The sequence below is a fragment of the Macaca nemestrina genome, chromosome 9, assembly GCF_043159975.1.
Source record: "Macaca nemestrina isolate mMacNem1 chromosome 9, mMacNem.hap1, whole genome shotgun sequence".
Taxonomy (NCBI): Eukaryota; Metazoa; Chordata; class Mammalia; order Primates; family Cercopithecidae; genus Macaca; species Macaca nemestrina.
In genome coordinates, this window is record NC_092133.1 from 65,718,525 (window position 1) to 65,733,560 (window position 15,036).

The 15,036-nt window shown below is 47.2% G+C and overlaps 1 protein-coding gene across 5 annotated transcripts in view; it reads left to right on the plus strand.

Annotated features, from left to right (window-relative positions):
* LOC105466097 (hexokinase 1) overlaps positions 1-15,036 on the plus strand; it is a 130,971-nt gene that overhangs the window by 106,349 nt on the left and 9,586 nt on the right. For all 5 annotated transcript variants that reach the window (XM_071069669.1, XM_071069670.1, XM_011715030.2 and 2 more), the window contains 7 exons: positions 1,444-1,677; positions 5,260-5,564; positions 7,106-7,254; positions 7,571-7,690; positions 9,134-9,229; positions 11,975-12,074; positions 14,675-14,858. In XM_071069669.1, the coding sequence (XP_070925770.1) occupies positions 1,444-1,677; positions 5,260-5,564; positions 7,106-7,254; positions 7,571-7,690; positions 9,134-9,229; positions 11,975-12,074; positions 14,675-14,858 (1,188 nt within the window). The remainder of the gene's footprint in view (positions 1-1,443; positions 1,678-5,259; positions 5,565-7,105; positions 7,255-7,570; positions 7,691-9,133; positions 9,230-11,974; positions 12,075-14,674; positions 14,859-15,036) is intronic.

Sequence of the window (15,036 nt, forward strand, 5' to 3'; positions counted from 1 at the left end):
GGCCTCCCAAAGTGCTGGGATTACAGGCTTGAGCCACCGCGCCCGGCCAGGAATGCTATTTTATCTCTGCGCAAAGTGGTCATTCCCATTGCTCCCTGTGTGGTCCTAGAAATTTGGATGGAGCCAGTGCTTCATAGCTCTGGCTCCTGGGAGAAGATTTGCATTAGCTCTCTTCGAGGTTAGAGAAGGCAGCTGCTGGAATAGGAAAGGGGTTTATCTGGACCAACTCTTCTGCCATACCCATGTGCTGGAGTTTGTTTGATGATTACTCTCCTTCAGGAACAGTAGGTGCAAAGCCCCGATAATCAGGGAGCCTTGCTCCTGAGTTTCTAGCCGTCTCTTTTCATGAGTCTCCTGGTCAGTGGCTGGGAAGAAAGGGGAGCAGGAGACTCGTGGATTGTCTTGAAAGTCACTGGCCAAGTCAGGAAATGCATTCCTTCCTCTTGGCCTGTTTCTGATATTGACCCAGCTAGCTCAAGGAAGCATGTATATTATAATAAAGGCTATCTCAAACAAACAAATAAAAACTATATAAAACATCCTGCAAGAGCAGATGTTAGAGGCATTCTCTAAAATCAGGAGCAAGACAGTATTGCCAGTTTCTATTTTGGCATTGTACTGGAGTCTTAGCCAGTGGGGTTTTTCTTTTTTTTTTTTTTAAAGAAAAGGTGAGAGATAAAGGTGTGAGAATCAAAAAAGAAGTAAAACTGCCATTATTTGCAAATGGTAAAAGTCTATATGGAATACCCCCAAAATACCTACAGACAAATGAGTAGAATGATGGAAGAGGTTAAAAAGATGTCTGGAGATAAGATACAGAAATCAGTTATATTTCTATCAGCAATAATAAAAATATGTACATACTTTAAAATACTTTTTAAAGAATAATTTTAGATTTACAGGAAAGCTGCAAAGATAGAGTGTATATGTGTGTGTGTGTGTGTGTGTATACATGTATGTATACATATATATTTTAAAGACACCATTTACGGTAATAACAAAACTATAAAGTACTTCGGAATGAATCCAACAAAAGATACACAAAACACATATACAGAAAATTACAATTTGGCTGAGAGACATCAAGGAAGGATGTGTAAGCATCCAGGGCAACTCACAGACCTGGAGAGTGGGAGGTTCTCCCGAGCCTCCTGAGCCCTGGGTGGTGGCAGCCATTTCTTCACTTGTTCAGAGGCCACATCGTTTTGCCTCTCCACTTCTCTTCATGGTTCTGGCTTGGCGTAATGCAGGCTGGTACAGTTTTTCCGATTACTACCTGGCATTTCTTATGGAGGAGAACCCTTCCTGGGGCTTTCTCAGGCATTTGACTGTCTTCATCCCATACCACGCACAGGCTTTCCCTTTCTAGCACCTTCGCGCCTCAGTGCTTTGCACTGCCTCGTGTGGTCCTCAGTGCATCAGTATTGGCCTCTAACTTCACAGGAATAAGGAAGGCCTCCACAATGCCAAAGAAATCCTGACCCGCCTGGGAGTGGAGCCGTCCGATGATGACTGTGTCTCGGTCCAGCACGTTTGCACCATTGTCTCGTTTCGCTCAGCCAACCTGGTGGCTGCTACACTGGGCGCCATCTTGAACCGCCTGCGTGATAACAAGGGCACACCCAGGCTGCGGACCACGGTTGGTGTCGACGGATCTCTTTACAAGACGCACCCACAGTGAGTCTGCCCTTTGCTCTCATTGGCACTCTGTACCCATTGTGGGTGGGGACCTTCTCCAGAAATCAGACTTTTGTACCCGGTGAACATTTTTCGGCAGACAAGACAATGGTGTCAGGGGCTGTGGCTCATGCCTGTAATCTCAGCATTTTGAGAGGCCGAGGCAGGAGGAAGGAGTTTGAGAACAGCCTGGGCAACATAGTAAGACCTCATCTCTACAAAAAATAAAAAAAAAATAAATAAATAACATGCCTAGTTCTGGGCAGTAAGGTCAGTGTTGCCCATTTGGGAAGGATCGCCCTTAGCCGATCCTTGCTGGTATTGTTTCTGCACTCCGTTGTTACCTTGCCCTGTCAAAAGTCGAGATGGAGATTTCTGTAGCTGTCGGTCCCGCTGGGTGGAGTGTGTCTGTCTCTCGTCCGCATTTCGTCAGGAGGACCTTGGGTCAGAGGTGTGGTACCCACATTCTTGTTTCAGAAGCTGCTGTTAAAACCCCCCAAACCCTCAGACTTTACTTTTTTAAATGGGCAGCTTGTCTGTGGTTGGCCTCTGAGAGCTGGAGCTGTAGGAGCTGTAAGGTGACCCCACTGGCGAGGGGATGCTTTGTTCCCCATGCAGCCTTCTGGTCTGTCAGTAGCCCCAGCCAGTCCTCATACCGTCTCACCTTAGTTTCAGAAGCCACGTTGTCCTGTGAGAACGTGGCTTCTACTTTTTTAAAAGGCTAAAGGTAAATTCTAAGTCATTATCTAATAAGTTTTAATGATAGCCTGTGACATTATTTTTTTGCACAGGACCTCAGAATTGTTTCCCACTGTACATATAAATATAATGTGCATGTGAAGTACTCATGTCAATACTGCACCTTCACACCCAGCTCTGGTGATGGCTCAAAGAATGTCGACTTAAATTGAAATAGTCCTGGCCTGGCATGGCAACTCACACCTGTAATCCCAGCACTTTGGGAGGCTAAGGCAGGTGGATTGCTTGAGCCCAGGAGTTCGAGACCAGCCTGGGCAATGTGGTGAAACCCTGTCTCTACAAAAAAATCATACAAATTATTAGCTGGGTGTCGTGGTGTGCCTATAATCCCAGTTACTTGGAAGGCTGAAGTGGTAGGATCACTTGAGCATGGGGGTGTGGAGGTTGCAGTGACCTGAGATTGTGCCTCTGCACTCCAGCCTGGGGGACAGAGCAAGATCCTGTCTCAAAAGAAAAAAAAAAAAAAGAGAGAGAGAGAAATAGTTTTGTGTTGCTGAGGCGAAAGGGTTTGAGCCAAGTTAGAGTATGTTATTTGCCAAGGATGTAATTGTATTTTTAAAATATTTTTAAAGTATTTGCAAAATTCTTGATAATGAAACTTTTATTAGCCATTGCTTTCTTTCTTTTTTCTTTGTAATTTCTTGGCTAATTTTTTGGACAAGAAAGCCTAGGGATTTGCAGCATCACATTAGAATTTTTTTAGATTGTAGTAAAATATACATAACATGAAATATATCATCTTAACTTTTTTTTTTTTTGGAGGCAGGGTCTTGCCCTATTGCCCAGGCTGGACTGGAGTGGAGTGGTGTGCTCTCAGCTCACTGCAACCTTAGCCTCCCAGGTTCAAGCAATTTCCTGCCTCAGCCATGCCACTGCACCAGGCTAATTTTTTGTATGTGTTTTTTTAGTAGTGATGAAGTTTCGTCATGCTGGCCAGGCTGGTCTTGAACTCCTGACCTCAAGTGATCCTCGGCCTCCCAAAGTGCTGGCTTAGACATAAGCCATTGTGCCCAGCCCACCTTAACCATGAAGGGTACAGTTCAGTGGTATTAAGTACATTCATACTCTTGTGCAGTAATCCCTATGAGCCAGAACTCTTCTCATCACAGTTTAAAAAATAGCTTTGATTAAATGTTTCTCATTTCAGAAGTAATATTTACTCAGTATAGAAACTTTAACTAGTTCAAAAAGTTATGAAGAAAATAGAAATCATCCTTAATCCCACCCCTTGGAGTTGACTGCTGTTAATATTTTGGGGGAACTGTTTTGCCAGCCTTCTCTATTGACTGCAGACCGCAGACAGAGATAGAACTGAGGAAGTTCTATCTCACTGCTGTCCCAAAGCTCTCTTCTAGACACTGAGAAATCTCCAGACTTTTATGTGGTGAGGGAAAGAGCCAAGTGAAAAAAAGAGTGATTATTTATTGAACCCTTCCTCAGCAGCAGTTACTAATCTGAGCTTTTTAACGAGCTCAGTTAGTTCCCTGCACATCACTGACACCCAGATACTGAGACCCTCATTACTTCAGGGTCAGCTGCTCAAGGTCACCTGAGGTGGAGTGGGTGGAGTTCGCCCTTGTTTTCCCATCTGACTTTTTTTCTTTTTCTTTTTTTTTTTTTTTGAGACAGAGTCTCGCTCTGCCGCCCAGGCTGGAGTGCAGTGGCGTGATCTTGGCTCACTGCAAGCTCCGCCTCCCGGGTTCATGCCATTCTCCTGCCTCAGCCTCCCAAGTAGCTGGGACTACAGGCGCCCGCCACCTCACCCGGCTAGTTTTTTTTGTATTTTTTTAGTAGAGACGGGGTTTCACCGTGTCAGCCAGGATGGTCTCGATCTCCTGACCTCGTGATCCACCCGTCTTGGCCTCCCAAAGTGCTGGGATTACAGGCTTGAGCCACCGCGCCCGGCCTCTTTTTTTTTTTGAGACAGAGTCTCGCTCTGTTGCCCAGGCTGAAGTGTAGTGGTGTGCTCTCGGCTCACTGCAACCTCCGCCTCCCAGGGTCAAGCAATTCTCTTGCCTCAGACTCCTGAGTAGCTGGAATTACAGGCATCTGTCACCATGCCCAGCTAATTTTTCTATTTTTAGTAGAGACAGGGTTTCACCATGTTGGCCAGGCTGGTCTTGAAGTCCTGACCTCAGGTGATCCACCTGCCTTGGCCTCCCAAAGTGCTGGGATTACAGGCATGAGCCATTGCATCTGACTTTTGAACACCATGCTCTTGACCACTGTGCTGTATTATCTTCTTCACGGTGGAGGGCAAAATGTTTTTAGACCTGGAATTTTTGTGTGTGATACTCATGTAATAATGAGAATCTTCTCTTTTTATGTGTGATTATGAACGATTTCATTTTTCCTTTTTACCTCTCTGCATTTGCTAACTTTTCTACAGTGGATATATATGATTTGTGTGATGAAACAAGCAGGTGCAGAAAATGGAATTAGGCTGGGCACAGTGGCCCATGCCTGTAATCCCAGCACTTGGGAAGCTGAGGCAGGTGAATAGCTTGAACCCAGAAGTTTGAGACCAGCCTGGGCAACATGGTGAAATCCTGTTTCTACTAAAAATACAAAAAAATTAGCCAGGCGTGGCTCCAGCTACTAGGGAGGCTGAGGTGGGAGGATCACCTGAACCTGGGAAGTCGAGGCAGCAGTGAGCTGTGATTGTGCCACTGCATTCCAGCCTGGGCGACAGAGCAAGACCCTGTCTCAAAAAAAAAGGGGGGTGGAAAAAAGAGTTAAAGAGTGGAGAAAGAAAGGGTGGCCAGAGGTCCCCAGTGGATGCTCAGTCCAGCTGTTGTGGCGTGTCCCCCCCGCCCCCACAAGGTATTCCCGGCGTTTCCACAAGACTCTGAGGCGCTTGGTGCCGGACTCCGATGTGCGTTTCCTCCTCTCGGAGAGTGGCAGCGGCAAGGGGGCTGCCATGGTGACAGCGGTGGCCTACCGCTTGGCCGAGCAGCACCGGCAAATAGAGGAGACCCTGGCTCATTTCCACCTCACCAAGGACATGCTGCTGGAGGTGAAGAAGAGGATGCGGGCCGAGATGGAGCTGGGGCTGAGGAAGCAGACGCACAACAATGCCGTGGTTAAGATGCTGCCCTCCTTCGTCCGGAGTACCCCTGACGGGACCGGTGAGGGCCTGCTGGGGGCTGACATGCCTGTCCTGCTCCTGCCAGGGACTGAGCCACAGTGGGGGAGGTTGAATTCACCAGTGGATGCCTTTGCACTGGTGATGCATGATTTTGCCAGAGCTAGAAACTTCCTCACACCTGTTTTCCATTTTTATTAACTGATTTGTCATATGTGTGAGTTGCGGCAGTTAAATTTTCCTGGTCAGACCTCCCAGGCAAGTGCTATCTACCTCTAAAACTACAGCCCTGCTCAGAGTAGTGCTCTGAGCTGGGCAAGGTGGCACACGCCTGTCATCCAGCTACTCAAGAGGCTGAGGTGGGAGGACTGCTTGAACCCAGGAGTTCAAGACCAGTCTGGGCAACACAGCAAGACCCTGTCTCAAAAAGTATTAAATGAATAAAAAAGAAGTGTTCTTAAAAGCTGGGCAAATCCCACAGCACTGATTAGGTTTTCCCAAAGCCAAGGTAAGCCAGCAGAAGGATAAACACTCAGTGTACCGTTCTTAAATCTCGATAGAGTATGCATGAGACATTCAGGGCCTGGGGAGTTTTGCATTCAGGCAAATGGTAGCACGGAATCCAACCCTTTATGCTAACCTTGGTAGTTTTCACTGAAGCCGATCATTATGGGGAATCTGAAGAGCTTTTCAGGTGGGTCCTTGGAGTAATGAATGTTTGTGACAGGAATGAGTCCTATGTGTAAGTTACCTAATACCGCATTATAAGTCATCCTTATACTTAGTGGCTTAAAACAACCACCCTTTATTATTGTTCATGCATCTGTGGGTCAGTTGGACAGTTCTGCTCATCAGGGCCAGGTGCGGCTGACCTCTGCCGGCCTCATTCCTGGATCTGCAGTCAGCTGTTGGGTCAGCTGAGACAGATCTCAGATGCCCTTCCACACATGTCCAGCGATTGGTTGCTGGCTGGGGTGCGGGGGTCCCTGGCCCTGTGTCTCATCCTTCAGTGGGCCACCTGTCTGTTCAAGTGGTGGCAGTAAGGGCTGCAAGGGAGAGGGGAAGACTTCAAAGCCTCCTGGAAGCCCAGACTGGGGATAGGCTCAGCTTTGCCTCTGCCACACTCTGTTGGCCTGAACAATCCTAGGGCTGGGCTAGATCCCAGGGGAGGAGAAATTGACTCCATCTTTCAGTGGGAAGAACTGCAGTCACATTGCAAAGAAGGATTTTGCACATGCAGGGAAGGGAATGGTGTGGCTGTTTTCGCAAATACCCCACACCCTGACATAAATTATTAATTTTTGTAGGAGATTTTCATTGTTGCAGCCCTGGTGAAGTCTGTGTATTGTGACAGGTGGTTTACTCACATGCTCCCCTCCCAGTGTGGCTCCAAGTCTGTGGTGGTCAGGGATGTAGTGCCCACTCTTCCTCTGAGTCTGTGCTGCGTCCTAAAGGGAGGAGTTGCAGCTTCTCCTCTGTGTTTGCTATGGGATTCTCCCCTTGAAAGTCCGGAGTCTTGGGGTTACTGGCTGCCAAAAGGCACTTAGCTGTTTTTGACATTCTTTATGTTTTTGACTGCAACAGAGAATGGTGACTTCTTGGCCCTGGATCTTGGAGGAACCAATTTCCGTGTGCTGCTGGTGAAAATCCGTAGTGGGAAAAAGAGAACGGTGGAAATGCACAACAAGATCTACGCCATTCCTATTGAAATCATGCAGGGCACTGGGGAAGAGGTGAGATTACAAAACCATAGTGCATATGCACTGCACACACGGCCAGTGGCACCGGCAGTCACGTGATGACCAAAATCCTCCATGGGATGCCCACATGGATTTGTGTCCTTGTGGCCCAGAAGCACCAGATGCTTTTTGCCATGCCTGGCTTGTGACACTCTGGTGACTGACAAGGCTCTGGAAAAGGATGTTCACTCTGCATGTGTGGGGGGTGTGTTTGCATACGTGTGTGTGTGTGTATACACACTTTGGTCCATGTGCACTGATAAAATTAAAACCACAGAGAGCATGGGAGATCCTTTCTTTTCTCCTGCAGCTGTTTGATCACATTGTCTCCTGCATCTCTGACTTCCTGGACTACATGGGGATCAAAGGCCCTAGGATGCCTCTGGGCTTCACGTTCTCATTTCCCTGCCAGCAGACGAGTCTGGACGCGGTGAGTCTCTGTCCTTAGGCCTCAGTGATCAGGCAGCACTGAGTCCCCTGTGGCCCGGGTGGGCTGGCCCTTGAGGCCTTCTCCAGCCTCAGTGTCATTCCTAGGTGACAGTCACAGTCACAGTGGGTTGAGCCAGGCTTTATTTCACAGCCTGCAGGACATACTGGGACTCTTCTCTCTTCTTTTCTCTTTGAAAGCAGTCACCTTTTCTGGGAAACCTTCTGGTCCTCCAGGCAAAAATAGAACCTTGTCCTCTTCTGTGTCCCCTGTTCATTTGATTGTTGCCTTGCTTATAGCACTTCTTACACAGTTAGTTCTTAGTGACAGTGTCTTTTGTTTCTGCTAGTGGTATACTCCGTGAGCAAGGACCTGTATCCCCACATGCCCTAGCACAGTGTCCAATCAGAGGAGATAATAAATGTTTGTTCAATACACGGGATGAATCAGGGTCCAGGATCAGAGCTTGAGCACCTGCTGACTACTGAGTACTGGGCTCAGAGCTGAAGGTTACAGCTCCTGTCCTCTGGAAGGCCACAGTCTAGTGGGGGAGCCGAGTCCCTAACACCAGCGGCTCCAGCTCCATGCAGTCAGGGTTGGGGAGTGGATTCTGGGCAGAAAGAACCAATGGTGCAGAGTCACGGAGGCAAGACCCAGCCTGTCACGTTGGAAGAGCTGTAGGTAGCTCTGGGTGTCACAGGTAGAGACATAACCAGGCAGGAGTTCTGGAGGTGGGTCTTAGGCCAGGGTTTAAGGCTTAATGAGCAGCCCTAGGAGAGCTAGGTATGGTCACCTGCCTCTGTAAACCAGTTAATCCAGTCACGTCGCTGACTTGGGACTTTTTTCTTCTGAAACTCTTTTAGAGCTCAGGAGTTAGATCTATGAAAACTTGAGGGTTTTTTTTTTTTTTTTGTTTGTTTGTTTTTAAAGCACTTCACTTAATACCTTCACCTTGGATTCATCACAGTCAACACACACCCAGGGTACTTTTTTCCCCAGGAAGTGTTTTAACTTCAATCCAGTGAAACCTACAATGTATTTTAGGTAGTCACAGCATTACTAAACTCTTAGGATCCTTTAGTTATAGTGTCAGTAGACTCTTCTGTACAGCTGGTTATGCCAGTGGCAGTACCAGGCTAAGAATCGGGTGGTCTGGGCTCTCCATTATTGAGTGCCGTCTTTGCTGTCTGCTGGGTGAACTTAGACATCACTATTTACCTAATGTACCTCATTTTCTCCATCTGTGAAGTGGGATTATTTCAGACCCCTATGAGGATGGTGAGGAGGGTCTGTCATATTTTATTGGTTTGTCCTCAGATGTTTGAACTCTGTCTCCGATGTTGTGAGCCCTCAGCAGTTGTTGACTCAGGAGGGAGGGTTGGAATTTTGTATTCTCCCCTTCTGGGTTAATTACATAGGACTCTCCTGGTGCTTTTTATGTTTTAGGGAATCTTGATCACGTGGACAAAGGGTTTTAAGGCAACAGACTGCGTGGGCCATGATGTAGCCACCTTACTAAGGGATGCGATAAAAAGGAGAGAGGTAACTATTAAAATAATGTTTTTAAAAATCTTTACTGTTTTAGGGGTTTCTAAAACGTGTGTTTGCCTGTTGTAAAGAATTCAGGCTGGGTGTGGTGGCTCACACCTGTAATCCCAGCACTTTGGGAGGCCGAGGCGGGTGGATCATGAGGTCAGGAGTTTGAGACCAACCTGGCCAATATGGTGAAACCCCGTCTCTACTAAAATTACAAAAATTTGCCAGGTGTGGTGGTGCCACCCGTAGTCCCAGCTACTCGGGAGGCTGAGGCAGAAGAATCGCTTGAACCCAGGAGGAGGTGCAGTGAGCTGAGGTCGTGCCACTGCACTCCAGCCTGGGTGACAGAGCAAGGCTCCATCTCAAAAAAAAAAAAAAAAAGAATTCAAACAATACAGAAGCATGTGACCTGGCCAAGAAAAGCTCCCTATTTCCTGACTCCACTGCCCGCAATGAAACAAGGGCTCATAGGTTTATGTTGTTAAAGGATTATTATTATTATTATTTTTAGAAAGGTAAATCATGACTCTCATACAAATTGAAAAAGAGAGAAGCAGCCCCTGACAGGTGGGCACAGCCTGACACTCTCAATTATGCCTTGGTGTTCTCCTGCGGAACACAAACAATTTCACAGAGTCCACAAACAATTACAGAGCGGAAACATCAGACACAGCCGCTCCGTCCGGGACCATGATGGATTTAGACAAGAAAAAGATCAGTCTGTAACCGTAGAATTGCCCCTGGTTCCTGACAATATCCAATCCAGGGCAAAGCCCCAATTCTTTAAACCTTCCCCCAAACCACAACACAGACACAGATCCAAATTACATTTTTTTTTTTTTTTTTTTTAGAACTTTAAAGTTTCCTTTTTTGAGACAGGGTCTTACTCTGTCACCCAGGCTGGAGTGCAGTGGTGCAATCTTGGCTCACTGCAACCTCGGCCTCCCAGGCTCAAGAGGTCCTTCCGCTTCAGCCTCCCTAGTAGCTGGGACTACAGGTGGGCATCTACACCTGGCTAATTTTTGTATTTTTGGTAGAGATGGTGTTTTATCATATTGCCCAGGCTGGTCTCCAACTCCTGGGCTCAAGCGATCTGCTCACCTTGGCCTCCCAAAGGGTTGAGGTTTTTAAATAGAGGTGGAGTCTTGCTGTGTTACCCAGGCTGGTCTTGAACTCCTGGGCTCAAGTGATCCTCCTGTCTTACCCTCTCAAAGCGTTGGGATTCCAAGCATGGGCCACCACACCAAGCCACTTTCCGAGATGCCCCCTGGGGTGTGTTCTCCAGTGTTGCAGTGAGTCAGTAAAGCCCGACTTTGTTAGATTACAGGTGTGTTTCTGGTGGTCTTTGGTTGGAGGATGTTGAAAAAATATAAAATGAAAAATTTCCAATATTTAACTCATTAATTTATTAGGGAGTCAGTAAGAGACTGTTTCACATTTTTTTTCTTTTGCCTTTTTTCAAACCCCATTACACTGAGCAAAGTAAGAAATTTAAAAAACAAAACAAAACAAAAACACTTCAAATGACAGTCTAAAGAGCAGACAGATACCTAGGCACTAGGCAGTCAGGGAAGCTGACATGAGTGTCGGAAAGAGGGCTGATTTGTCTGCTGTCTTTTGCAGTTAAATAGGAAAAAAAGAAAGAGGGCTGAGTTGCATCTGGAAGGGTATGCTACACAACTTACAATATTTCATTGAAAATATAGCTGCAGGTTGGGTGCAGTGGCTCACACCTGTAGCCAAGGCAGGAGGAACTTTGGGAGGCCAAGGCAGGAGGAACGCTTGAGCCCAGGAGTTGGAGACCAGCCTGGGTAACGTAGTAAGACCCAGTCTCTACAAGAAATTAAAAAATAAAAAATTAGCCAGTCCATAGTGGTGCACACCTGTGGTCCCACCTACTTGGGAGGCTGAGGTGGGAGGATTACTTGAGCTTAGGAGGTTGAGTCTGCAGTGAGCCATGATTGGGGTAGTGCACTCCAGCCTGGGTGACAGAGCAAGACTCTGTCTCTTAAATTAGAAAGGATACCTGGTGATCTATTTTTGCCTGTTTCACAACTGTTAGTGTTAATTCTTCTATCTTGCTTTTCACGCATATGCCAATACACACACACACACTCTTAAAAAATAGGAATTATACCATTTATATAACATGACAACTTGTTTTTTTGATTTAATATGAAACAGGTATCCTTCCTCATCATTGCATTTAGACCAACCTCTTTCTTTTTCCTGGCTGTGTAGGATTCCAGCATATGTCTGGATTGCGGTTTACATAGCCCATTTGATCTACACTTGGATTGTTTCCTTTTTCTGACTTGCACGTCATGCAGTAAATATCCTTGTATGTGTGCCTTTGTGCACCTGCATGACTATTTCTCAAGGACAGATTCTGAGCAATGAGTTTGATATTTTCCGTTTTGCCCTCTGACAGGCCATAATGCTTTAAACTCCAAAGGGAAGAAGCTATTTGATCATTGCTGCTTGTCTCCCCTATTCTATGATTCACTCTAATAGTATCTGTAAAATGGGTAGAATACTTTCCCTTCCTTAGATCTCATGTTTCAGATATATCCTTAATAGCAGAGGTTTAGTCTGTGAAGGAACATTCATTATGTTTTTGTAGGCTGGTAAGAAAACCATCTAACATGATAACCAGGGGCTCTCTGACTGCAGTGCAGCAGACAGAACCAGCAGCATTCGAGCCAGGCATAATGATCCTATTCCTAAAGCTGTGTCCCTTTCTTTGCAAAGGAATTTGACCTGGACGTGGTGGCTGTGGTCAACGACACAGTGGGCACCATGATGACCTGTGCTTATGAGGAGCCCACCTGTGAGGTCGGACTCATTGTTGGTGAGTTTCCTGGAAGGTCTCTCCCTGGGGAAGGGAAGGCTGGGCTTTCCCTGTTTTGTGGAGCCTTGGCCCGGCAGCTTGGTCCTCTGTATGGGGTAGTCTTATCTGTCAGTATCGTTTCCTGACCACCTCCAGAGTTCAGGGCTGGATGAAGGCTGCAGAGTCTCCAACGGGGGCCGGGGGTCAGGGTCTCTTTCCTAAGACACCCATAATGCTACACATTGCTTATGATCAGACTGTCATGAACTGAACTCTTGAGGAATGAGGCCCCAAAAGGCTCACGTGGCTTGAGTGGAGACAGGTACCTGGAGCGGGACTGGCAAACATGGCAGCTCTATGGGCCTTGTATGGAGGGGCTCTGGGCAGGTATTGCAGAGGGATGGGGTAGGGAGGGAGTCTGAGGCTGGAAAGGAAGTAGAGAGCACTTCCCATGCTGACCATGCTTAGAGCATGGAAAGGGGCAGGATGGTCTTGGGCACCATTTTGCCTTTAGCAGCCACTGTTTGTGCTTGGTCCCAGCCACTGAAGGGGGTTGCAGAGAGGTGGTCACTGCAGCTTGTTGCCTTGTAATCCAAACACATTAGGGGTCTGGGCCTCGAGCACATCGTTCCTGAAGCATATTGATTTGGGCTATGAGGAAACCATTTGTCCTGCTGGTCCTGCTCCTCATGTCAGGGGATGCTGGGAAAGACCCCAGAGAGTTTCTTAGCCAACATCTGCAGACTCTGCCTGGCCAGTGAGCAGTGGCACCCCTGCTACTGGATCAGTTGCTGAGCATCTAGAGCTTGGGAAGAGGCCCCAGCAGGCTGCCTTCCAGGTGCCAGGAAGAATTTTTCATTCATTGTTAAGCCACTTTTCGCTTCTGTTGAAATTAAAAAAAACTAGGGAGCAGCTCTTGGTGAAAGGTTGTTTGGGGCCTGGCTTTCTCCACCCAGCCCCTCCCTTTCTTTCTATGAATGGGCTTAAGTATGAAATGCAAAGCTAGGGGCCCCACCTTCCCTCCTGGGAGGTAGACCCACCTGTTTCCTGGCACCAGGCTCCAGCTACATTTCATAACTACTTCTTCTTTCCTCCATCAATTGATCTCTTTGCTCAGGACTCACATAGGCAAGATGTATAGTTTCCATGTTTTGACTTTCTTTGCATCTCCCACTCCCATCATCTTCTTTGCATCTCCCACTCCCATCATCTTCCATTTTTGGAGCTCCTCTTCTCTCAGTTTTAACCTTGGGTGAAAAGGGGGCTGAGAAAACAAAGAACAAACATCATCCAGCTGTACAGTCTTTGAACTCTACTTAAGTTTCTTCAAAGGGGATGAAAACTACCAAAGCCCTTTTGGTCTGGTCAGGGGGTGTGTCTTGTGTCCTCCTGATGAAGGTTCACCTACATCCCACCCTGGATGGGTGGATGGTGCTCCTGGGTGCATCATTAGCATCATCCTGGGAGCTTGTTAGAGACGCAGGCTCTCAGGTCCCGGCCCAAGCCTCTTGAATCTGGATCTGCTTCTTAGGGTCCCCAGGTGATCCAGGTGCATATTAAAGTATGTGTGTGAAGCACTCTTCCTGGGTTAGTTGATTGGTTTTTAAATGTCCAGTCTATTCAGTGAGACAAGTTCAGTGACCACAAGCTTGGATATCATGGCAATTAAAATTGCTGTGAAAGTTGCAGGATGCTTGCCTTCAGTTTCTTAGCTCCTCTTGGGCTGGAACAGCAGTCTGTGGTCCTTCTATTTTAAGTGACTCTTCTCTAGGGAGTTCAGGAATGGAAGTCAGAGATTCCTGAGCCCCTGGCAAGCATATGCCAGGTTACATGTGTGCGGTGTGTGGGTCCACCCAGAGAAAGGTGTCTTTTTCATAGAACAATCATCTGATCTTCAGAGGTCTGATACAAAAAGGATGAAAAACCATTGCTTTTGAAAGCCCCCCTTGAAATGCTGAAGACACTGTCCTGCCCTGAACTGTGGGCTTCATCCCAAGATATGTAAGAAAGCTTATTGAGCAGGCATAGTCCATGACCAACCATCCTTGTCAAGAAAAGATAAGTGGGCCTGGGCATGGTGCCTCACGCCTGTAATCACTTTGTGAGGCTGAGGCGAGAGGGTAGCTTGAGCCCTGGAATTTGAGATGAACCTAGGCAACATGGCAAAATCCTATCTCTGCTAAAAATTTAAAAAAGCCAGGCATGGTGGTGGTTCCTGTAGTTCCAGCCACTTGGAAGACTGAGGTGGGAAAATCACTTGAGCCCTGGACTTAGAGGTTGCAGTGAGCCGAGATTGCGCCACTGCACTCCAGCCTGGGTGACAGAGCCAGACACTGTCTTGAAGAAAAGAAAAAGAAAATAAGTGAATATCCATAGTATAATAGAAGATAATCCCCTAATATTTTATACACATACATATAGGCATGTATGTATTGTATAGGCATGTATGTATTGTAGAGGCATGTATGCATATTGTTGTGTGTCTATGTATATATTTTTTCTTCTGGTCTGAATGTTGCCTAAATCTCTACCATTAACGCTCCATCTCTTTGCTATAAAGCAGTTGCAAGACCCCCCAAATGCAAGGCCACCGCTCCTCACTGCCCCTTTGTGTGTTCCAGGGACTGGCAGCAATGCCTGCTACATGGAGGAGATGAAGAATGTGGAGATGGTGGAGGGAGACCGGGGGCTGATGTGCATCAACATGGAGTGGGGGGCCTTTGGGGACAATGGGTGTCTGGATGATATCAGGACACAGTACGACAGACTGGTGGATGAATATTCCCTAAATGCCGGGAAACAAAGGTAACCCCACCTGGCGGAGAGGGCACCCACAGTTGGAATGGGGGACAGCACTTGGCTGCATTCTGCCACTTGCAGTGGAAGAAGTTTCTAGGAGGAGAGGTGTGAACAGAGGCTTCAAGACTGGACCCCCTGGCTCACTCCTGACCTTGGCCTTTTGGACAGCAGAGAACCAGGGAGG